At 39.9% G+C, this 24,225-nt stretch overlaps 1 protein-coding gene across 3 annotated transcripts in view; it reads right to left on the bottom strand.

Moving 5' to 3' along the window:
• The window catches only part of LOC128735100 (prominin-like protein), a 134,419-nt gene that overhangs the window by 5,722 nt on the left and 104,472 nt on the right, over positions 1–24,225 (bottom strand). For 2 of the 3 annotated variants that reach the window (XM_053829588.1, XM_053829589.1), the window contains 8 exons: positions 16,235–16,680; positions 15,873–16,167; positions 15,613–15,816; positions 15,408–15,551; positions 15,004–15,342; positions 14,821–14,942; positions 6,134–6,184; positions 5,669–5,803 (listed from right to left, as the gene is read on the bottom strand). In XM_053829588.1, the coding sequence (XP_053685563.1) occupies positions 5,669–5,803; positions 6,134–6,184; positions 14,821–14,942; positions 15,004–15,342; positions 15,408–15,551; positions 15,613–15,816; positions 15,873–16,167; positions 16,235–16,680 (1,736 nt within the window). The remainder of the gene's footprint in view (positions 1–5,668; positions 5,804–6,133; positions 6,185–14,820; positions 14,943–15,003; positions 15,343–15,407; positions 15,552–15,612; positions 15,817–15,872; positions 16,168–16,234; positions 16,681–24,225) is intronic. The other variant, XM_053829590.1, reaches the window with a different exon arrangement.

Below are 24,225 nucleotides of genomic sequence, written 5' to 3'. Positions count from 1 at the left end.
TCCAAGGTGTAACGCGACCCGTACCGAGGGATGAATGATGGAGGGGGTTCTATAAACACTCTGCCGGAACGAAGACTGTGGAGTACCAGGGGTCCCTCCACAGTAATTTGCCCTTTGCTGCATTAAGCCGGACACTGATGCAGTGGACCATTTCTTATCGAGCATTCTCTCGCTCACCGAAAAACAAAGAAACGAAGGAGGTGGAGATTCACTCTGTCGAATCTCTAATTGTATGCTGAAGGGTGAGCTGAAGCAATGGGAGAGCCGAAAAGTCATGGCCAACTGGATGACCGTACAATCGCTCAAACAATCATAAAAAAAATATAACGTCGAGTATTAAGGTTACTTAAAAGTTGCTGAGTCTGCATGAGGGAGATCTCAGTATGCTTACCGGTCTTGGGACAGGACATTTTTCGAGTAAATATCATCTTCGGAATCTCGGTTTCGAACAAGGTGATATTTGTCGCCTGTGTAATGCCGAGAGCGAAACCTCGGAACACTTGCTTTGCAATTGTGGAACACTAGTAGGGCGCAGACTGCAGTATTGGCACCTGTCTCGCTCCAGCTACCAGCCTATCACTTCCTCAACAAGTGACAGGTAAGCTTGAAGCTACTGTACGGGGCATACCACAATAGTTCAAAATGCTGGACGCAGTGGTGAGGGTACCCAACAGAAGAGGAACTTGCGGATGACCAGGTTAATTTTCAAAACATTCGCATAGATCAGGACGCACCGATTTGGTAGATTTAAGGAGACATAATGGAAGAAGAGAGCAATTAGAAATGATCCTAAATTACTTCTTTGGAGAACAACGCAATGCGGACTGAATGTCGAAACTTGGCGGACAGTATTTCATAGTCGATAGTGTCAAAGCAGTTATGATATACGTCGGTTCAGTTATCCCAGTTGTTTTGTTATGTGACGCCGGCTGACCCAGCAATAAATGATGGCCTCAGCTTCACGAGTGCCGCAACAGCCGACTCCGCACTGGTGCAGAAAACATCCATATCAACAGTGTCGACATGAGCATAGTGAATGGCGTTGCTAATATCTGGGCCATGGGTGGTTGCGGTTGTGTTGAATACGTTTCCAAAATATGACGCTGAAGTTCACACTTTCCGTCGACTGTAAAAGCCCAATTTGGAACACATATGTAGACCATTATCTTCCGTCCACAACTGTTTCGAATTTCTGCGTAATTTGCTTTCTACCTGATCAAGATGTCGTCTGTTGTCGGTGTCCGATCAATAAGCTCCTCAGTTTGTGTAGTATCTTGGCGAACCGTTTTAGTATTCACCTTGGAGATACGCAACAACTACAAATAGACGCAGGTAACTTTTGTAATTACAAAGTCTTCTTCTCCGTAATAGACAACTTTATGAAAAAAATATCTTTTCATCGTTCATATTGCCGTCGCTTTAGCTGTTACCCAAAATTCCCGTTCCCCTGGATTCGGTATGACTCTGAATTGATAGCTACATCACTCTTCAATTACAACACTTCACAGTGACTCACTAGCCGCCACCTGTTTAAAGGTCAGGCATCAAAGTTAATGCCTGGCTTGTTAGCATCGTCTGCACAATTTGTTCCTGTAGGGTTCGCTGTAGTTTCAGGCAATTTGGCCGAACTTTTGGTACTTAAAGTGTATTTTCGGTTGCTGAGTGGACAAACCGATCATTCTTCTTCTTCTTCTTCTTCTTCTTCTTCTTCTAGCAGCATAGAGGATTCCTGCAATTTCTCTCCAGCACCATTGAGAATTTCTCTAATCGTCGAGCCATTTAGCACGTTGAACCCCTCTATTCCTCCTATCCTTGCGACGTGACCGGTCCGCCGTAATCTCCCAACTTTCTCCAGGTGTACGATGAGAATCTCTCCAAGTTGTGCCTACAACTCGTTACCCATATGCTCATGCCGCTCTTCGCTGTTCGTTTGTACTCCGCCGAGAATAGTCCGCAACACTTTTCGTAAACTTTTCAATAAATGTACGCATGTCTTTCGTAAGCAAAGTTACACTCTCAAGTCCATAGAGGATTACCGGTGTGATTGGCGTTTTGTACTCCGTCAGCTTGTGCGTATGCTCCTTGATCGACGAGTCTTGCGGAGGGAAAAGTAGGCTCGATTTTCAGCTTGAATGCATCGCACGATCTCCTTACTCGTATTATTGTCGGCGGTGACCAGAGATCCCAAATATATGAACTCATCAACCACTTCCAGTTCATCACCGTCAATAGTCACTGTCCTTGGGAGGTGGACGTTAATTTTTCTTGAGCCTCTTCCTACCATATATTGGGGTTTTGACTGTTTTTTGACTGTTTCTAGTCTGGCGTAGCTTGCCTTCGCCATCTTAAGGTTACTAGTAATGATGCCGAGGTCGGCTGCGAAGGCTAGCAGTTGGATCACACGTTTAATATCGGTATTGAATAATATACCGAGCAGTCTATCCCCTTGCCGCAACCCTCTGCGCGATTAAAAGGGATTCGAGAGTGCCCCCCAAACGCGTACCTAGCACATTACTCGCTACTGCCGCGTCAGTATATCCGGAAAATCGTTCTCGTGCATTATCTATTATATATTCGCTCTCGACTGTATCGAATGCTGCCCTAAAATCCACGAACATACGTTGCGTGGGTACGTTGTACTCCCGACATTTTTAGAGGATTTATCGGAGAGTGAAAATTTGATCTGCAGTAGCATGGGCACCCTTAAAGCCCGCCTGATGCTGCCTTACAAATTCTATTGCTATTGGAGATGGACGATGTAACAAAATCTAGGGAAGTCCCTTGCAGGCGGCAATTAAAGCCGATCGCCATTTTTTTAAATGAGACAAACCACAGCTTCCATCCTACCTACCGGAGGAATGGTAGTTTATCCTCCTCCCCAAAGGTTGGAAAATTCGCAAAATGAATATAAACGCCGAGCTTCGGCAAACGATTTTATCGTGACAAACAGATAAGCGTTCAATTCGCCTATCGTGTGCAACGCAAAAATGCGAAATAACACCTTCTGCTGCTTCTAAAGCAACTAACACTACCTCAAACTATTCTTTTTGGTGGTGATATTATTTTGAATATTTCCGTCGTCCCCGGGCATCCGATAGCCGCTAAATCGGTCACATTCAATGATCAATATTCAATTTTTGAACGAATTCCAATGTTTAGAATGGGGTTATGTTCGTGATAAAATTCAAAGCCGATGGACGCATTATCGACGAGGTAGGCGAATAGTGTATGTTCATAGGGGAAGTTCATTGATTCAAATAATCATTTTTTCGCGAATTTTCCAACCATTGCTCCTCCCAAATTCTTTAAAATTATCCGGTGAAGTGCTGTTGCTAGTAGTCGTCGTTGTGAAAAATATACAATGCTACACCAACCCAGTTTACAAGATACACTTCAAGATATTAAATTAGCCTAGGTTTACTGTGTTGTTCATCGACTCGTTGTGTCTGTCTGACAGATCAATGGCACGATCAATAAATTTAATCATAGTGTTCGATTAAGGTGTAGAAAAGAAAACTCAGACCAGAAGTACAAATGCCTTCCGTTTATAAATTTTGGTAAAGAGGACGTTTCCATTTTTTTCTTGTTCTCAATATGTCTAGAAATTTCAGTTTCTTCTCCTTCTCATTGCTAATGTTTGTACTCATTGCAGATGTTGTTGCCATCTAAGTGTGTCCATGCGATTTGGCACATTTTCACCACAATTGCAGGTGAAAAGGGCGATCCCAGTGAAACCCTAAAAGTCTGTTTACAACCTTCTCCTTCGCATTTAAAGAACTCTCACTATTTCTTGTCATCATTTATCGCCTAATTAGATAATTCGGTAAAACAAAATTTGATCCATTGTCAAAGTTCAACCAATATAACTTAATTGACGAGAAAACGGTGTGCTAAAGACATTTTCAAAGGCAAACAAACAAATAAAATCGTGCATTAATAGTACTGTGCATTAAACTGGATCTAATAAAAAAAATAGTTTCAAAACTGTTCACAACTGAACAACGGGGAAAGGGGTCTCTGACAATCGTAAAACCTGATGCAAGGAGAAAGACTAAAAACTGTACACGTGTTTGTTTTAACCGACCAATTTCCTAATCTAAGGAATGATCAACCTAACAAAAGTAGCACTAAAGGAGCTAAGCACTCTGTGTGAAGAACAGATGAATAAAGAGGGACATGTCTTTTTGGGATCCACCACACATCGCAGTTTCCGATAGTATTAGACAAAATGATGGATGCAGGATAGTTCTTTTAGTGTACGTACGGTAGGAGATACCAACAGCAGTCTAGGGGAAAAGGTTCACACTGGAGGGCAGATAGTTGGTAACCTATCTGACCCGTTTTTTACTCACACGCCGTTCGCTGCGCATCACCGCGAAAGCCGGTCGGTAGGATGATGGACCTGGGAAGCTAGAGTCTAAAATTGTCGGTACGCTCTGCCTTCGCCGTTGCACGAGACGTAGTTGCATCTTTCGATAGAAGAGGAATTATTATAGGAAAGAGTATGGCATGAGTACACATCACATCGATTTAGTTGTTGTAAGAGAGAGAGAGAGAGCAGAGCAAAGCAGTTCAAATGAATTGCAGGACAAAATTGATTGAAATAAAATGACACTGAGATAGGATGACACTATCAAAATGAAGATAGCTAACAACTATTTAAAAAAATAGGGAAACAAATGTGTGTATTATACAGGATGATGGAGCTTTTGGGTGGTAGCTTGCCGGATACGGCCTCGAAGGAATGATTCGAGGTGTGCTGCAGGCATGTCAGTTAGCGAACGGTAAGTGACGATTGTCGTATGAAGTGCGGACAAATTGGATTTCTAGAAAATGTAGGACGAATGACCTTAGGCACGGAAAGAATAAAATTCCCTAACCAAAACCTGTTTGTCGGCTCATTTTGTTGGTAGATTTGGGTGGGCTAGTCTAGTATCGCTCGTAGAAGCTATCAGCCCGCAGGGTGGCTCGCCCCAATCGTTTCCCCCTGTCAAGGTTGTTGACCAGCGAACGGGGCTGCCGGAACGAAACGGTCCGGAAGTCGAGAGGCGACGGAGTTCGGCTCGCCAGCAGTCCTATCGACCGGATCGAGCCCACGCTGCTATTGCTACGGCTCACGTTCGGTTCCCAGCCAAAATGGACGGCATCGTCAGTGTTGGCTGGCCGATACCTGGAATCACTGCCGATTCGGTGGAAATCTTCGAAAAACGATCGCTGAAACAGACGGCTAAGCAGCCTGTTCGGTGACGGTGGGAGCTTTGCGGGCGAGTTGCTAAGTTCCGTGGAGTCGGAATGGTTCAGCGAGGACCCACGTCCGTCGAAACTGCTATTGGTTAGTATTGATGGGATTTGAGTTTCTACACTGGAAGAGTATAAGGAGTTTGGTGGAGTGTTAGTAGAGTACGGGTCAGCGGTGAGTTCACCGGCGCGCGGTCTTATCGGGTGAAACATTCAAAGGCAACGATCGCTACTGATTCTTCTACAAGGCTAGATAATGGTCTAAACGAGTAACTGTTTGTGTGCGGTTTGCCATGTGTTCGTGAATCTACGGATTGGTCGCGTGTGGGCCGTTCAGCCACAGCACGCTTCTAAATGTTCGCTTCGAAGGGAATGAATTGCTATTATTCGACCGTGTACGGCTGGCTGGCGTTCGGCCACTGATACTCACTTTGGCGCCATGTCGTTATAGCGGGGCTCTCGACTGTGACCCCCGGAAGGGCTTCCATCCTCGTAGTACACGTCACGACGATCGCGCGAGTCCCGGCGGCGGTCGCTCTTCTTGCGTCGCTTGTTTTTTGGACCACTGAAAAAAGACACGATTAGAATCAATGAGTGGCTTAACTCTTGTAAAAAATTACTTGAATGTATTATAAAATTGTGACTCAAATTTCGAAATTAGTAACGGTAAATCCAAAGTATGAACGAAAGTGTGTGTATGTAATCATATGTGGGATGCACCATAAACATACGAGACAACATGTTTAGATATAAAATAATAAGCTGCCAAAAGATTATCTGTCTAGTTGTAGTATATTTAAAGCACGGTAGTTTGTGAACATTGGTATTCGCTTTGTCCGGCGAGAGAGAAAAAAACCGACACGAGATGCAGTTAGTGCACCAGCCGCATACTTACCTCGCCAGTGGAATATTGTCCCGTTCACTGTAGGCATCGTACAGATACTCCCTGCAATTAGACGGGAGAGATACCACAAAAATAAAACTCTCGAACACAAGTCGGTTAGTACACAAACAAACACATAAACGGAATAAAAAAACAAAGATCCATGAAATAACGTACAAGATGAAATTTTGTGAAACCAAATTTGGTGCGCCAATTTAAATCAAACATAATAAAAAGCTGTGTTAAGGTATGCTTACAGAAACGCTTTAATGAAAAGTGCAATATAAAAAACCAGGACGCGATTAATTGCAAACCTTGGCATAGCGAAAAATTAAAGAAAAATAATCCTATTTATTTTAGCTGTTAAAGTGTGAAATGAAACGGTATTGAACAAAAGCTTTGAAGAACTAGACGGCGGACGAAATGTTCTGGCAGAATATGTACCTACTACTTAGATTCGCTAAATAATGGGAGTTTATTAGAATGGAAATAAATGATGCTCATGCAAACCCACCTTCATCGGGAAGATCATCGTTAGAAATGAGATAGATGACTACAATTATTACAATTTGTAATAGAACAGAAGACATTTAAATATATATATGAAGAGCTTACTAACAAAACTCAAATTTGTTTTGAGATCCAAAATGGTTTTGGAATGTAAATATTTACAATAGGACACGAGCGCGAGTAACTCGACTTTCCTTGTAACCATTTTCCTTCAGAATCTATGTAAAACTAATTTTTGACAAAAATATCATTTTTATACGAAAAATTGACAAAAATCTCTCCAATTGGTATTGGTCTGTTGTCTATTGGTATGAATACGATCAGCTCCTTAAAATTAAATTCTAAAACATTACGGATATATTGGTTGGAAAGGGTTTTGATCAAAACTTTCCACCAACACAGTTTACTTTCAAGACATCAAATTAGTCACCGTTGGGCAAACTGCCTGTGGGCAGTTGTATCCATCTGACTACGCCGATATCGTTCGCTTGCAACTATTGGTAACCGTTAAATTTTATTTTTTCTTGGTCTCAGCGTATGGAGGAATTTTAGTTTTTTCCAAACACTTGAAAAAGAGACGCAGTCAATCGTACTTATTTATTACCGCTCGCGCCACTACTAGGACCGCAATCGTAATAATCAGGATGACCTATATGCCCCAAATAAGTTTCCCCTCTGTAAGTGGAAAACGTTGACTTCGACACAAGTTTGTTTCTTATTTGTCACTGTTTGTTTCTTCATTTATTTGAGCATTCTATAGCGTGTTCTCGCTTTGATAATCGATTTTGTGGAAATAACGAGAAATATAGCTCCAAAATAATCTTGTGTGCGACTAGTCTAGATTAATTCGAAGCTTAATGCTTCGAGAAAAGTACGTAAAAAAAGCAATACAGACTACCTTGATATACAACTGCAAAATAAGATAATTTGATACAAAAACAGCATAATAATTCGATCTTATTATTTTCACCTCGAGAGAGTTCTGGGTTTACTACAAGACTTCCCACCAAATGTTCTGGACTGTGTTCAAAAACCCCATGCTTGTGCTTGAAGCTTGATATATTTTTAACTTACTTTATTTCCGATGAGCTCTAATTAAACGATGAGTTCTAATTAAACGTTGAGTTCATTTTAAGGTGAAGGTCGTCAGAGTCCAGTCGCATTTATTAGTGATTTCAAAAATTCTTTCACGACGAGAACAGAGTTTCTAATAGTAGGTAATAATCTATTATGATAATCTGGTGAACGAGATAGTTCTATCGCATAAAATGTTTGGGTTTGGGCAGTTTGGGCAAAATCATTATAATATCTTCGAGTGGTGAATTAAAGTTTCTGTGTCTCAAGTCGAGTGATGTGACGACTGGAACGGCCGAAAAAATTTACTGAAAAATCGACGGCGAAAAAGAGAAAATATAGTAATGAATTTTAATTGGGCAGAATGCAATGTACTTCGTACTTCCAGTTGCGAGATCTTATTACGGCTAGCAGGTTAGTTGAACTAATTTTATTTTTTTTGTGATGGTTTTCCGAGTCTATGGGAGCATGTTGGTACACTGAAAAAGGGATATTCGGTGCCATACTGACTGCCATTAATGGACTCTGACGACCTTGTCGTCTAATCTATACTCTAGTGACTTCGACTACCACGAATTTAGAAATAAAGTGACGAGATCTTCCCGTCCAATAAGTAAAGAATTATTTGTTTCGATTAAACCTAAACCAAGTTGATGTCCTGAAAGCAAACGTTTATGTGAAAGTGTGAAACTATCCTTTACCTACAATCAATTTTAACATTTCAGCATTGAAGCTAAACGAAACTGAAGTCCTGAACTTTACGTGTTCTTTATGAGTTCCTATAAAGCAAATATTCCTAAATAGCAAATATTCCTTCTTCTCAGCCGTCTATAGATAATTGTAATAATATACTCGAAATAGAAGATAGAAAACGAGGAACATTCATGCATGTGATGTGACGCAGCTATTTCCAAAGTGAAGCATCATAGAATCATTCAAAGAGCTGCGTCAATTAATTGCTTGCAATTCTTTACACACTTTCGATTGTATTGCTATCTATATCTATAAAAAAGGATTTCTGTCTGTCTGTCTATCTGTCCCTATGTTCCTTATAGAATCGAAAACTACTGAACCGATCGGCGTGAAAATTTGCATGTAGGGGTTTTCGGTGCCAGGGAAGGTTCTTATGATGGTTAGAAATTCCACCCCCAAGAAGAGGGGGGCTCCATACAAATCAATAACTATTTCTGTCTGTCTGCCCGAATGTTCCTTATAGAATCGAAAACTACTGAATCGATCGGTGTGAAAATTTGCTTATAGGGGTTTTTGGGGCCAGGCAAGATTCTTATGATGGTTAGAGACCCCTCCCTCCACTAAGAGGGGGCGCTCCCATACAAATGAAACATAAATTTCTGCATAACTCGAGAACTAATCAAGCAAATGGAACAAAATTTGACAGGTGGGTGTTTTTGGAGACAAGAATTTTTTCTATGGTGAATTGAAACTTCTCCCCACTTTAGGAGGGGGGGGGGCTCCTATACAAATGAAATACAAATTTCTTCATGACTCGAAAACTAATTAATCAAATGGAAGCATATTTGGCATGTGGGTGTTTTTGGTGGCATGAATTTTTTCTATGATGAATTAGGACCCCTTACCTTTTTAGGAGGGGGGACTCCCATACAAATGAAATACAAATTTCCTCATAACTCCAGAACTAATCAAGCAAATGAAACCAAATTTAGCATGTGGGTGTTTTTGCAAGCAATTTTTTTTTCTATGGTGAATTGCCCTCCCCTCTTTAGGAGGAGAATAATGACCCCTCTCCCTTTTAAGAGGGAGGGAGGCTTCCATAGAAATGCAATACAAATTTTCTCATAACTCGAGAACTAATCAAGCAAATGGAACCAAACTTGGCATGATGGGGGGTTTTGGAGGCAGGAATTTTTTTTAATAATGGTTTGAGACCCCTCACCCCTGTGGTAGAGGGATAAGGACTCTCATACAAATAAAACAAATTTTTGCGTAACTCAAAAACTAATCGAACTCGAGAAATTTTAGACTCTTTCATGAAACATTAATCAATAACAAGACTATCAATAGTAACATTAGATAATTCAGCGCGAGACGGCCACAAGCCGCGAGTGTTGCCGGCGACCTGCCGTCGGAAGCGACGGCCGCTGCGGGGGGTAGAGATCACCTCTATCTAGGTTTATTTGTTTTCCTAGATCTACTGACCTCTATTACTTTCCTTCAGTTGGGTCACCCCTGCGGAATGGTACTTTCTACGAAAAGATTTTCCGTGAAATGGTACATCCCGCGTGAAGTTTTTCGCGAAATGGTATTCTGCGAAACTGTATATTCCGCGTTGTGGTCAATCGAGAATTGGTGTTCCGCAAAATGGTATTCGACGAAATGGTTTGTAATGATGGCGAATATTTAAATGCTATCCGCCTTATTTTATCAGGCTAAGCAATGGGGGGAGTTGTTTTCTACTTTACTGTGAGGAAATTTTGTATATTAAAACACCCATGAACTTCCCAGAAACTTGCAAAACTCAAGATTGTGACAAAGGTCATCCGAGATTCACGATTTATGTACAACACAGTTTGATTTGTGGCAATACGAAGTTTGTCGGGTCAGCTAGGGTGACATTCCATATTATGTTAGGCGATAAATATAGCTTAAATCAATCTATCATAATGAGGGGTCTGTTTGTTTGTTTATATTTAAGACCTTTTAACCATATCTGGTCATTCAGGTCTGTATAATGAGGGCTGCTTTCAGTTGATTCCGAAGAAATTGACGAATGCGAATCAATGTTGGAAATGATAACGCAGATTAATTCTTTACTATTTTTATTTAATCAAAAGTTATGCGTCCAATGACTAATATTACACGTTTTGAGAAATACAATACTGGCTTATGATAGTTTTGGTGGCAGAGAGGGAAAGTTGTGATTGTCCATACAAAGGTAAAACCATCATTAAACCTCTCTGTCCCAGGGGTGTTTTGGTGGTTTACAGCTTTTGATCATGTAAAAAAGCTATTAATTAGCAATTCATCAAATGCAACTATACAGCTTGTAAAACAATGGTTTTACTACGTTATAAAATCAAAATATTCATATTTGAATGCCTTAAAAATTGTATCGGTCAATTTTAGTATCAGAAGTCATGGAGCACCTGTGCTACCATGGGACAGAGAGGGTTAAAGGATGTGTTCAACAGCAATGTCTGAAGTCTGAAGCATTTGCTACTACTCCTACTACTGCTCTTAGAAAATGACCCTAAGCCCTAACTAATTTCAATATTAAATCCAAGTAGCACACTTTAGGTCCATTCAGTTGAAGCAACCGAATTACGACTAAAATTAGTCATATTCCGGTTACCACAACAACTTTGTAACAACCGTGCTAGTAGGGAACCTCTACACTTCCATCTGAAGTAAGAGGCACTACACGCGATTGGCCACTCTGTGGCCAGTTTTATTGGTCATATTCGATTCTGGTCGCAAATTGTTGCAGAGGACAAGTTTGCTCTTACTCCTAGCGAAGTAACACTCATGCGTACTTTTCCGTACATGGCTTTCTCACGTAACTTTCTTCCTAAAGAGGAGTGGTTGTCAGGCTACATGAGAAGGAAAATTTCCTGCTATGTGGTCTGTTATACCGACGGTTCCTTGTACGAAGGCCGTGCGAGTGCTGGAGTTGGAGGAATGCCGTGAGCTGGAAGCTACTGCACTGTTTTTCAAGCTGAAATCTTTACAGTTATGAGTGGAGCCCACAATTTGCACTTGTACTTAAGAAAGAACTGACAGGCAAGATCACCTATTTCTGTTTTGATAACCAGACCGCATTTTCTTCGGCTGATTCAACATCTGAATGCCGTCCATCTGGTTTGGGTTCCTGACCATTCTGTTATAACCGGGAATGAACGAGCGGATGAATTTGCAAGCTCTAGAGCCAGGTCAGGTTTTGGTCCAGAACCTATCCCTACACTACACGACAGGGAAGGAGGAACTTTTGCGAACGCAAAGCGTAGCGATGAGGAATAGCCTTGTCAGCCGTTTGCCCTCATGATAGGGGCGGCTGGTGGTTCGACGATTCCTCAGGCTAGTACGCGGTTGTACTCTAGTTTAGGAGCGGCTCACAATAGCGTCTGATCCGGAGCAGGCGGTGAATTATGAAATATGTTATCTCGCCACCACACATAAAATTGGGGCTGCCATCTGCCATTATCACGAGGCTCGGCAGCGCGGCCTGAGTAAGGCAACCTATTCAAACCAAAATAGTTAAGAACAAGCAAGGAAATTCTATTTGAAACATTCGGCATGAACAAAAACGACAAAATAAGGACATGGACATAGATGCCTGGTACCTGGAACTGTAAATCGCTGAATTTCTGGCTGGCGACAGGGTGCTGCTCGATTAGCAACATCCCCGAAACTTCGGCATCGCGACACTGTAGAAGAGATCTTCTGCAAGGGCGAAAAGGTGTGCAGAATCCGTGGTGGCACAGCCCAATTTTACCAGAGCGGTAAAACAACCAACGAGCTAGGAACGGGGTTCGAAGTGATTGGCAGAATACAAAATCGCGATATGGACTAGGAGTCTGTGCTGGGAGGCAATCTACGAAAGTATATGTATGGTGAGGATAACAAACCGTTTTTTTCAACTACACCATCATAAACGTACAACTCAAATTGGCAGGATAGCGATGCATAACCCGTGATCGGGCCCCATAGCCTTTCCACAAGGAAAATGGCTCATCATTTTCCAAGCAGATATACTTCTAGGCTAATATAAACATGTAAAAATCGGTATCCTTGCGGATAGCGAGTCTGCACTACTGGCTCTCAAGTCCACCAAATGCGCACCCAATTTAGTTTGGGATCATCTCGGTAGTTTATTGGTCCTGAACCGTTTCTGGGCACCTCAATTTTCGCCGTAAAAGGTGAATTACTAAGCTGGAAGGAGCTAGAAATGGTCTCCCGTTGGCGCCACCCATCCTAACGCGTCGTAAACTATTTAAAGAGAATCGACAAGATGTTAAACGACAAGACAGTTCAGATCATTTGCTCTAATCCTATGGAGCTCTTCTAGGCACAGTTTCTTCGGAAGGTACCTATTGACATTTACATCCCAGAGTTTTTATTATCTGGTCACAGGTAATTGATGATCTCTTGAGCAGCTTAGATGTAAATAGTTTCGAAGTTATGGATTTCGTTGATGACTTAGTCATCATAGTTCGTAAAAAAAATTCGACGAAGTGATGTCTAACAGGATGCTGAAAGCCCTAAACCTAGCAAAGAAGGCCATACTGGAACATACCGATTACTTGAGTTTGCTGAAACTTCTACCTGTTAGAGCGACAAAGGTAATAAAGTAGTTTCAGTACAGAAGATTTTGTGATTTTGTATCACCAGCTGCTGCAGCACAAGAACCGCAATCGCAGGTGAAACGGGGGATCCCATATGAATCCCAAAAGTCTGCTTAGAAAAATTTCTTTTGTGAAGAAATTTGACTCCGGCACAAGTTCGACTATTACGAGAAAGCTTTCTTGTGATTCACTATTTGTTGTAATCCTTTATTTTGGTGTTTCATGATTGCGAGCAATCGGTAAATTAGAATCATATTATTGGATTGAATGAAACCTAAATCCAACTATGATAACCTATTCACTATGCAAGAAACCCTCTCGGCTCTCGTTCAGCATTGGATGAGGGAAAACCTAGCGTTCGTAATGGTTCTATCAATAACTAGACTGGATCAATATCTCGGACTGCCAAGCGACTTTTAAAGCACTTAAAGCATTTACGTGTTTCTCAAAAAAACTTTGGAATTGCTTTTACCTTTTACGGGAACTAAGTTAGGACAACTCAGTAAATCTGTATTCGGTTCCAGGTCAATGTGGTATAGAGAGAACAAACTGGCCAGATATGGCTCTAACTTTCCATTCACCGGTCCAGTCATTTTGCAGAATCTTTAACTATGTACTGAAGAGCGAGCTGGGAGAACCGAAAAATGGAAGGCGGTATACTTCCTTAACCAATCAGAAACATTTATAGCAAGTCGTGGGGATATCAAAGGTCTGCTTAGAAATATTTCTTTTATATGAGAAGAAATATGACTTATTACCTTCTTCATCTTCATAGTTCTTATCATCTTTCATTTTGGCATTTTATAATTGTGATTAGTCGGTAAGTTAGATCAAACATTTTCAATCATATCATTTCATTGTCTATTCCCGCTGCACGAATAGAAAATTTGTTAACAAAAATTGATTTTCATTTGATTATGAGCCAATCAAAACTCGGTTATTGAATATTCAAAATCGATTTCTAGATTCATTGCTCGATCCAACAAAGAGAATATGCTTTCCTTACATTTGCACCTAACTGGGCAAGAAATATAAAAAAATCAGAAAGAAACATGTATCCATATAGTAATGCAATGACAATCTGAACCACAGCAAAAATTTAAATGAACAAACAGGGTTAAAGTGATGCCAGCAACCGGGACAGAAATGTAGTTAGTAGGTAGTTCGATAGTTTTACAAACTCGACAAAGAAACTCACAAAATAGACAACCAACGCAACTTACCAAAACAGCTGTTACCAAACAAATCTACTTCCAAGAGAGAGAGAGGTTCCACAGCTTTCTGTTACCGAGTCAGTAGTATTTTACATATTTAGGTTAGTTTATTCTACACTAGTTTATCAAAAATAAACCAAAAACGAGTGTTACGACTGAATCAATCGGAAATAAAACTGTTACATACAACCAAACACTATTAAAAAAGTTACATTTATTTACAATAATAGTTTAAAAAATAATCATAGATTCTACGGTACATTTGATTAGGTTAAAAATAATCTAGTGGATTATCTAGTAGTTAAGAGATGGTGGGTCGTGGTAAAAATACTCTACCAAAAGTGCATGACAAATAAGGAACATTGAAAAGATAACAGTAAAAATAAAAAAAACCAATAGATTCATGAACTTTGAGTCAAACTTTGCCGTCTACAATAGATGAGAAGTGTGTGTTTTTAATGTGCGCATGGGTTATTGACTACCGAAGTAAATAAATACGTGATTAGTCTCGTAGTATCAATGATCCGCAGGATGCATTCCGGGGTAATCGCTACTTAGTAATAGTGTGTGACAAACTTACGATTCGACCAGCGGTCCCGGGTACGGATCCGATTTTTGATAGAGTGTCGACAGTTTCACGCACAGCACGATCGTCGGTAGGAAGATCACCAAACACCAGGCGACTCCGGCCCAAAATCCATTCTAAAAAAATGGGAAAAACTTTCATCGATTTCTGGGTTTAAGTTGTGAGTTAAAATATTACGAATGGATCCACAATCCGGTTGCAGGCAGCAACCGTCATCGAGTCGTACACGTTAGCCAGCGGGCCGCAGCGGCCCAGCTCTTTGGTGGTCGAGTCGATCACCAAGTTCAGATACGAGTGGATTTGATCGAGAAAACCGTTCGTCAGTTCCGTTACAACGGCTTCGACAAACGGCTGACCTTGCTTGTTGATGTACTCTTCGGCGTCTTTGATCTGCGTGAGAAACTCGTCGATTGCAACGGCAAACGATTCCTTTCCGAACTTCAGCATCGATTCCAGCTTGGTAGACAGTTCGATCAGTTCGTTTGTGTACCGCAGCATCGGGTCCACCAGGTTTGACTACAGAAAAATGAAAAGATGAAAAATGAACGTTTGTATAATGGTGAATCAAGCTTTGGACTCACCTGGTAGGAGGATAAGTGTAGAGCCTGGTTCTTCAGATTGACCTTGATATCGTTGAGATCCTTATTGGAAGGAATATCTTCGGCAACTTTGCGCAATTTGTTGGCAATGTCGTTGAGGTTGTTCTGTGTGATGTTTTGAGTAAGCTGTAATGAAAGGGAAATTATTGTAAATTCAAAATTGACCCATAGTTGCAGAAAATCTTACATGATCCACAAATTTGTACGAAGCAAAATCGTTTAGGCGAGAATCCCGTAGATACTGAACATCTCGCTCAGCTTCAGCGTCCAGAATAGTTACGGTTCCGATTTCGATCTTTTCTTTGAGCGCATTCAGTTCCCTTATGATACCGTAATCCTCCGGGAACTGACGGATATCATGAATATCGTAGAAATTTGACAATTTTAGGACCTGTAAAAAACCATTCTGGTAAGGTAAAGTCCGGAGTTGAAAACTACCATTCTAACCTGATAAACAGTATTGTTAGCTTTGCATGACTCGATTAGCTCGACAATTCGGATCGGATCAACCTGCCGGTTGGTGTCCTGCGGTAGCTTCCACTTCGAACGTGCATTTTGGCTGCGAATCTGCTCGTAGTACTTGTTGATGTTAAGGTACGTATCGACGTAGTCGATTATTTGACTTTCTTTGGGATGTTTGAGTGAGTCACAGACTCCCCGTCGGGCGACGCTTCCGACGAGGAAGGAAACCAGCGTAAAAGCTAATATCACGGAGAAGGTGAGGAAAATTATGGCCACTCCACTGTAAACATTAAAATCGGCTTAACATTTTATCATAACTTAGACTTAAACATAACTTTGCAACTTACAACATCAAAAATCGGCCACCAGCGCCCTTATTACAGCAGTCATCCCCATAACCGTCGGGTCTCTTTCCGCAGATTCCACACAACAGGCCACAGATTAAACACATCAAAATCAGCAACAGTACCGAACTAATGGCCAACCCAACGTAGTACCGGTAGATACCGTACTGAACAATGTAATCATCGGCCTGATCCAGGTGCTTGTAGCTATTGTTTCCGATTGCGTTTGAAACGCTTCCCAACTTCGATGTTAGCTCATCGGAAGCCGACTTTATTGCTCGTCCCGTAGAATCTGCAGCTGCCGTAACCAACGGAATACGATCCCGGACGGCTCGCTCCAGGCTCTGCTTGAGACGGTTCAGCTGATCGACACCTTCCCGTACTGCCGCCGCTATATTACCGGATACCAGCTCCTGCACGCTGTTTGTAATTTCGGTCAAATCCGGAAGCTAGTAAAGAGTCAAAGTTTTCAATGTTAGTTTTATGTGACAGTTGTATTTTAAACATTGCACGAAAACTTAATTTTTCGGTTGGCATAACTAAATCAATCGAATTCGTAAGCGTACAAATCAATTAAAAGAAAAATAAAAGCAAAAAATCCAACAGAAAACTGCACTCGTTGGAGCCTTTCCAGATGAAATCTGCAAACAAAAAGTTACCCACTCCGATTTGAATGAAACTTTTAACACGGATTTTTTTGCACAATTCAGTACGACTGTGCCATTTCTCTCAGAATACGGATTCTGTAAAGCTCACGAAAGGAACATTAAACAACCTAAGTAACACAGTGTTGGTACTTCTAGTTGCGGCGACTTATTTATAACCAGAATTAGTCATATAACCAGTTGCCATAACTATTATAAAACAACTGTGTTAGCAGGGAAAAAATTGGTACAAAAATAATACAAAAATGATCCCCGAAATAACATTTTAAGTAATATTACACACTTTTCATAGCTTTTGTAGCAAAATAAAATGGAGTGACAAACTGCGGATTGTTCCGGCATGGGACACTATTGTAGTGTCTGTGTGGTTTGAATTTCCAGCAGACCGAAAGCGCGTAAATGATACAAACCATAACAGTTATAAAGTAATCCCTATGGAGTCAGTTCCAGCGTAGTGGTTAGCACTCACGCCTCTCACGCCAAGGACCCGGGTTCAAATCCCAACCCCCGCAGAAGTCACTAATGGCCCAAGCTGATTAAAGTGACTATAATAAAAAAAAAGTAATCCCTCGAATAACTCAATGGGTGATACTGCGAGCGCACCCATCGTAATTTCTTAGTTGTGCAATCAACAATAAGGTCATTGCAAATTATTTTTAAAGTTGATTTTAAAGTTGATCACAGAATAATCTGTGCGTGCGCCAACACTGACAGGCGCAGCTGCATTGTTGCTAAATTATTTGTTTGAGATGGCGACTCTCTAAGTATCTCTAGCTAGAATTAACAACAAGAAGAGCTTTTAGCTAATGAATAAAAATTTATTGATATTTTCATATTCAGAGGAGAATTTTTGTGTTCCTCCTTGATAAAAAGACGTAGAATTGTTCTGTGATACTGTGATAGCGTATGTTGCTGCTTCGTCGTAATTGCCTATTCCCGTTCTATCCAACACAAATCATTAAAAATATCGGCGATTTTTATGACACACAATGAAAAATAAGTTATTCCCTAATATTTTAGGCAACAACCTCTCATACGCGTGAGCTGAGATCTATTTAAAAGCTTTTTTTCATTAAAGAATTCCTAGCAGCCAAATTTCCAACGTTTTTCCGTGCGACGAAGAAAAAAATGTCGACTAATCGTTTCAATTTCCGTCATTCATAAAATGAAAATAACTCACGCAACGCATTGTTGTTATTCTGCAGCCGGGAAAACTTGCATGACGTACAGAAATTTTGCACATTTGTCATGCTGTCCTACACAAATACATGCGCGCTAGCTTCGTAAACATTATTGTGATTTTTAATTCGGACGATGAACAATTTTGATGGACGGATTTTAAAAAGGTACGACGAATTTAGGATATAAAGTCAGTTACGTAATTTCAATCAAATGCTTTATTAATCGCTTTTTAGAGAATTCAAAGGGCACGGATCGGAAGGTAAGTGTGTTAGAGTCAAATCAGCAGCAGAGCTTTTGGAGTATTCATTAAATCCACCTAAGATATGATGAAAATTAGAGTGGCTTTCCTTACTACGACGGAAATTAGAAATAAACCCTACAATTGTTTAATTTCTAGAATAAGTATCATCAAGAGCGGATACACGTAAGCGGTTTCTTCTATTTTTTCAGCCTAATTACGTGCTAGTGAAGAAACAAACAGTGGTTTTGATGTTTATTGAATAAAATTTAGCAAACTACTTGCATTTTTGTGAAAAGAGTTATAACACATTAAAGCCTATGAGTGCTACATTCTTTCAGTATTGCTATATAACAGCAAAGTTTTTATTTGGGAAAGCACAGCAAAGAAAAGAAATGTAGGCTGAAATAAGAGGCTTTGCAGGTTTTTCTTGGCCATGAGCAAAGTTTTTCGGCAATTTTAAGGTTTAATCAATTATAATCATTTTCTTTGAAGACATTTTAGATGGCTTCTAGAAGAGTTTTTCGAGAATTTTAAGCTTAATTAGCGATCATTTTCTACGAAGGCCTTTTCCATCGTTGAGAAGCGCTGAAATTTTAAAAATTTAAATTTAGAATCATTGTTTTTCGACAATTGTAAGCTTTTTTGGGATTAATTCTTTTAAATGTCTTTTTTTGGAGTTTAGAAGTGTTTTAGCCTTATTTAAGATGATTGAGATACTTGAAAGATCTCTCTGCCACTTCGAAACGTTATTCGTCGATTCGGAGCATAATGTTCTGGCAGCCCAAGGCCGACAGGCGTAGAGAAGGCTTCTAAGTACGACCTACATTCCATAAGCGAATTGTTCCCGAAAAATTAAAGTTAGTATTTTGATAATTTTATAGAAAGCCTTTTCGAGCCTTTAGAGGCGGTGCTCGTCGATCCGGTGCTTTTAGGTTTGATATGATTTCACTTACATTTGAAGCCTTTTAGGACTTTTATAAGCCTGTATGGGAACTGTGGGTAAGACGAACAGGTTAAGAAGAACATCTAATAACAACAGAGAACTTATAATTTATGAAACCTTAATACAGTTTACTTCAGTTCAATATATTGTTTTCAAGAGCGGCTAGTGAAATATTTAAAAAAAAACTGTTTTTCAATGTGTATTTTGAGAATTAAAAATGGTCCGAAAAAGTGAACTTTTTTAGTGCTGCGGGTGAAACGGACAATGTGTGGGGGTAAGATGGATAGGTATTCCAAATCGCCCCAACTGAGAGCATATTATTATTTTTGACCATTAACGAATTGAATACGTAAAATATGGTGACGTAACGTGCAAAAAGTGAAGGGGGTTGTCCACCCCCTCCCACCAGTGGCAACCAATCGAAAATTGTTTGACAGCGGCAATATGAACAAGCATTTTAAAATCTATTTCATGCTTGGCTGCTGCTAATTTGTTTGAAGCTCGCATTTGCCGGTTAAATTTTCATTTACATGCTTGATATATCACTAAGAAGCAAAATCAACAATTTTATTATGATATGTTCATTGACCATCTTACCCACATTAGCAGTTGTCCATTTCACCCCATCATTATACATATTTTTTAAAGCGTTCGCAATTTTTCATACGCAAATAAAACAACCTATTTTTTTCAATGCAGACGTTACTTGAAAAGGTATTAAATCGAAATATTTCATGTTATTGGTAACATTTTAGAATTAATCCACTCAAAAAGCTTAATTTCGATGGCAAAAAAGTTACATCCAAACGCAGCATCACTTCCGATTTTCAGTTTTTTTATACTTCATCAAAATTTGAAAGTTCTAAATGATGATGAGAACGTTCAGACATCATGAGATAGCAAGATGATTGAATGCCCATCAAAACATTTACGAATTTTAATGCTTAACTGGTAGAATCAACCACCTGTCCGTCTTACCCACCCTGTTCGTCTTACCCACAGTTACCCTACAATAATTTCATAAGCATAATTTGAGATTCGTCAGTGTTAAGGCCCTCTCGAGACCCGACTTCAGAAACGTTTTTTGCGGTTAAACTTCTAAGCTTATTTCCGATTTTAAGCTTCGTTTAGAATCTCTCTCAAGGCCTGTTCTGGCCTATAAAAGCACAACTGGAGCTAAATATATTCAATTTAAATTGAACGTCCTGGATTACTGTTCTGAAATATCTTAGTTTTAGTTTGAGGTCTTCCTTTAAGGAACTTCTAAGCATTATTGACAGTTTTAAGCTTAATTTAGGATCAATTTATCAAAGGCCTTTCCAGCTTAATTGTGGATCATTTTCTATAATGACTCTTTGGATTTTAGAATTATTTTCTTTACCTTTTTAACCTTCCTTGCTCTTTCGGTGCATTATGCGGTAATTTGGGATAGTTTGTTAAAGACTTTTCACGGCGTTGGGAGCTTTTAAGTGATTTCATGTCTAGCCTAGTAGAAATTCGTGCCTTTCAACAAAACAAAACATACACGTAAACCCAGCGGAGGAAAAAAGATACCAATCACTGGGTATTTACGTCTTCCAAACTCGCTGTTTACAGCCTAGTAGCATTTGAGAAACAGCCTTTAGTTGATGTTTTTCGAATCATTACTCATAAAAATCATAGCAAAGCAAAGCCTTGGGCTGAAAACGTCCTTCTAAGACTTGACCCGTCTTTATCGACAGACTTTGCGGCCGGCTGTTAGAGTACGGGACAGGTATGGGGGCTAGTGCAACAGTCCTGCAGACTCTATCTAGCAGCACCGCCTAGCCGGGATTCGAACATACGATGACTGGCTTGTTATACCAGCATCGTACCTCGAAGCTAACTGGGTGGTTAATCATCATAGAATGCATTGGATTTGTAGATTTAAATCGCAAGAAAAAAAGTACGAAGGTCTGTGCCTAGGGGCACACACGTGGGGTTCACGTAGGAGTACGAAAGCTTAACATTTTGCAAATGTTATCAGGCAAATTTTCAATTTAATATGTTGTAATAAATGCTCTGGAACATTCCTGTAAATTTGACACAAGAAGCCAAGTTTAAATTTCCTAATTGCTCGTGCTCGTAATCAGTTAAGGTCCACCGGGGCAAGTGGGACCTAAAAAATGCATAGTTTGGGTTTATTCCACTGTGTTTTCTATACCTATGATTATTTCAAAATTCTTTTAGCACAGAAACTCTTCGGTGGTATCACTTCGAAGGATTCATTACGAAAAAGGCCTATCAATTTACATGAAATGAATCTGGAGGAGAATTTTCAAAATTATGGCGATTGATCCCACTTGCCCCATTTACCGGGGCAAGTGGGACCTATATTCAAAATTGATTAAAAAGCATAAAATAATAGTAAATTGTGTAAGTTAATATACAGCAATGTTAAAGCATTGCAAGAAGCAATCAAAAACAATATTTGTACGAAGGATTCATTCAAAAATAGCGTAACAAAATCCGATCACAACGGGCGACTTTATCTATACCTATAAAGAAGGATTTCTGTCTGTCCGTATGTTCCTTATAGAATCGAAAACTACTGAACCAATCGGCATGAAAATATGCATGTAGAGGTTTTTTGGGGCCAGGAAAGGTTTTAGTGATGGTTAGAAACCCCTCCCCCCACTAAGAGGGGGGGCTCCCATACAAATGAAACACAAATTTCTGCATAACTCGACAACTAATCAAGCAAATAGAACAAAATTTGGCATGTGGGTGTTTTCGGTGACAAGAATTTATTCTATGGTAAATTGAGACCCCTCCCCTCTTTATAAGGGGAATTATAACTCTTCTTCTCTTTAAAAGGGGGGGCTTCCATACAAACTTTCTCATAACTCGAGAACTAATCAAGCAAATGGAACCAAATTTGGCATGTGAAGGTTTTCGAGGGCAAGAATATTTTCTATAGTAAATTAGGACCCCTCCCCACTTTAAGAGGGGGGGCTCCTGTACCAAAGAAACACAATTTTCCTCATAACTCGAGAAGTAATTAAGCAAATGGAACTAAATTTGGCATGTGGGTGTTTTTGGAGACAAAATTTTTTTCTATGATGAATTGGGACCCCTCCCCGTTTTAGGAGGGGGGATCCTATACACATGAAATACAAATTTCCTCATAACTGAAGAACTAATCAAGCAAATGGATCAAAATTTGACATGTGAAAGTTTTCGAGGGCAAGAATATTTTCTATGGTAAATAAGGACCCCTCCCCACTTTAAGAAGGGGGGCTCCTATACAAACGAAATACAAATTTCCTCATAACTCGAGAACTAATCAAGCAAATGGAACAAAATTTGGCATGTGCAAGTTTTCGAGGGCAAGAATATTTTCTATGGTGAATTAGGACCCCTCCCCACTTTAAGAGAGGGGCCTCTTATACAAATGAAATACAAATTACCTCATAACTCGAGAACTAATCAAGCAAATGGAACCAAATTTGACATGTGGGAGTTTTAGATGGCAGAAATTTTTTCTATGGGGAATTACGACCCCTTACCCTTTTAAGAGGGGGGCTCCCATACAAATGAAATACAAATTTCCTTATAATTTTAGTACTAATCAAGCAAATGGAACCAAATTTGGCATGTGGGGCTTTTAGGGGGCAGAATTTTTTTCTATGATGAATTAAGACCCCTCCCCTGTTTAGGAGGGGGGCTCCTATACAAATGAAATTCAAATTTCCTTATTACTTAAGAACCAATCAAGCAAATGGAACCAAATTTGGCATGTGGGAGATTTTGGAATCTTGAATTTATTTTATGATAGTTAGACACCTCTCACCCCTGTGGTAGGGGGATATGGACTCTCATACAAATAAAACAGAAATTTTTACGAAACTCAAAATCTAATCGAACTCGAGAAATTCGAGACTCTTCCATAAAACATTAGTCAATAACAAGACCACAAAAACTATCTATAGTAACACTAGATCATTCAGAACGAGACGGCCGCGAGAGTTGCCGGCGACCCGCCGTCGAAAGCGTCACCCACTGAGGGAGGTTTATTTATTTTCCTAGGACTTCCTGGGTTTCCTGGAACGAGCGACAGCGAGTAAGGAGAGGATCGCGAAATGGTAATTTTCGCAAAAAAGTTTTCCGTGAAATGGTACATTCCGCTTAAGGTTTTTCGCAAAATGATATTCGGCGAAATGTTGTACAATCATGGCGAATATTACTATCCGCTTTCTGGCTATGCAATGAGGGGACAGGGGAGTTGTTTTCTACTTTACTGTGAGGAAAAATTGCAAATTTGTATATTAAAATACCCACTCCTGGTAACTAATAAGCATTAACATAAGCAGCAAATCAGCGTATCTGGCATTTTATAGTGCACGTTGTTGTATGTTAGCTTTTTGACTGCATAGGTGTTGTAAATTGGCATCCAAAATTGTATTCAAATTCTTCGTGTCGGTAATTAGCTGTAAATTAGCATTGTCAGCACTATAAGAAGGTTATCAGTAAAGTAGCTGTATATTTTGCCAAAATAGCATTTAAGGCGACTTAAATGCTTATTGGCCTATATTTGAATAGCGTTGGTGATGCTTATTGGTTACCTGGGATGCTTTCATAGTTACGTAACTGCCAAAATGAATCATCTAAGGTTGAACTCCTCAGAAACATGCAAAACTCCAGATTGTGACAAAGATCATCCGAGATTCATGATTTATGTACAACACAGGTTAATTTGTGGCAATACGAAGTTTGTCGGGTCAGCTAGTTAATAAATAAATAAAATCCAAAGCAGTTTCGAGTTATTTGGCTAGCGTCGGTTTGGAACCTAAAAGGTATTGAAGACAATAATTGCATTCGATTACTATTCGATTTCATTATGCGTCGCAGTTAAATAGGTTAGCCTGAGGTATAAGATAAGGCCTATCCTACACAATTGTGTAGGCTGCTATATTGAGCAAATATTTATTACAATGTATAGAAT

The sequence above is a fragment of the Sabethes cyaneus genome, chromosome 2 (assembly GCF_943734655.1).
Source record: "Sabethes cyaneus chromosome 2, idSabCyanKW18_F2, whole genome shotgun sequence".
Lineage (NCBI taxonomy): Eukaryota > Metazoa > Arthropoda > Insecta > Diptera > Culicidae > Sabethes > Sabethes cyaneus.
The sequence above is the reverse complement of the archived record's forward strand: the minus strand, read 5'-3'. Positions and strand labels throughout refer to the sequence as shown.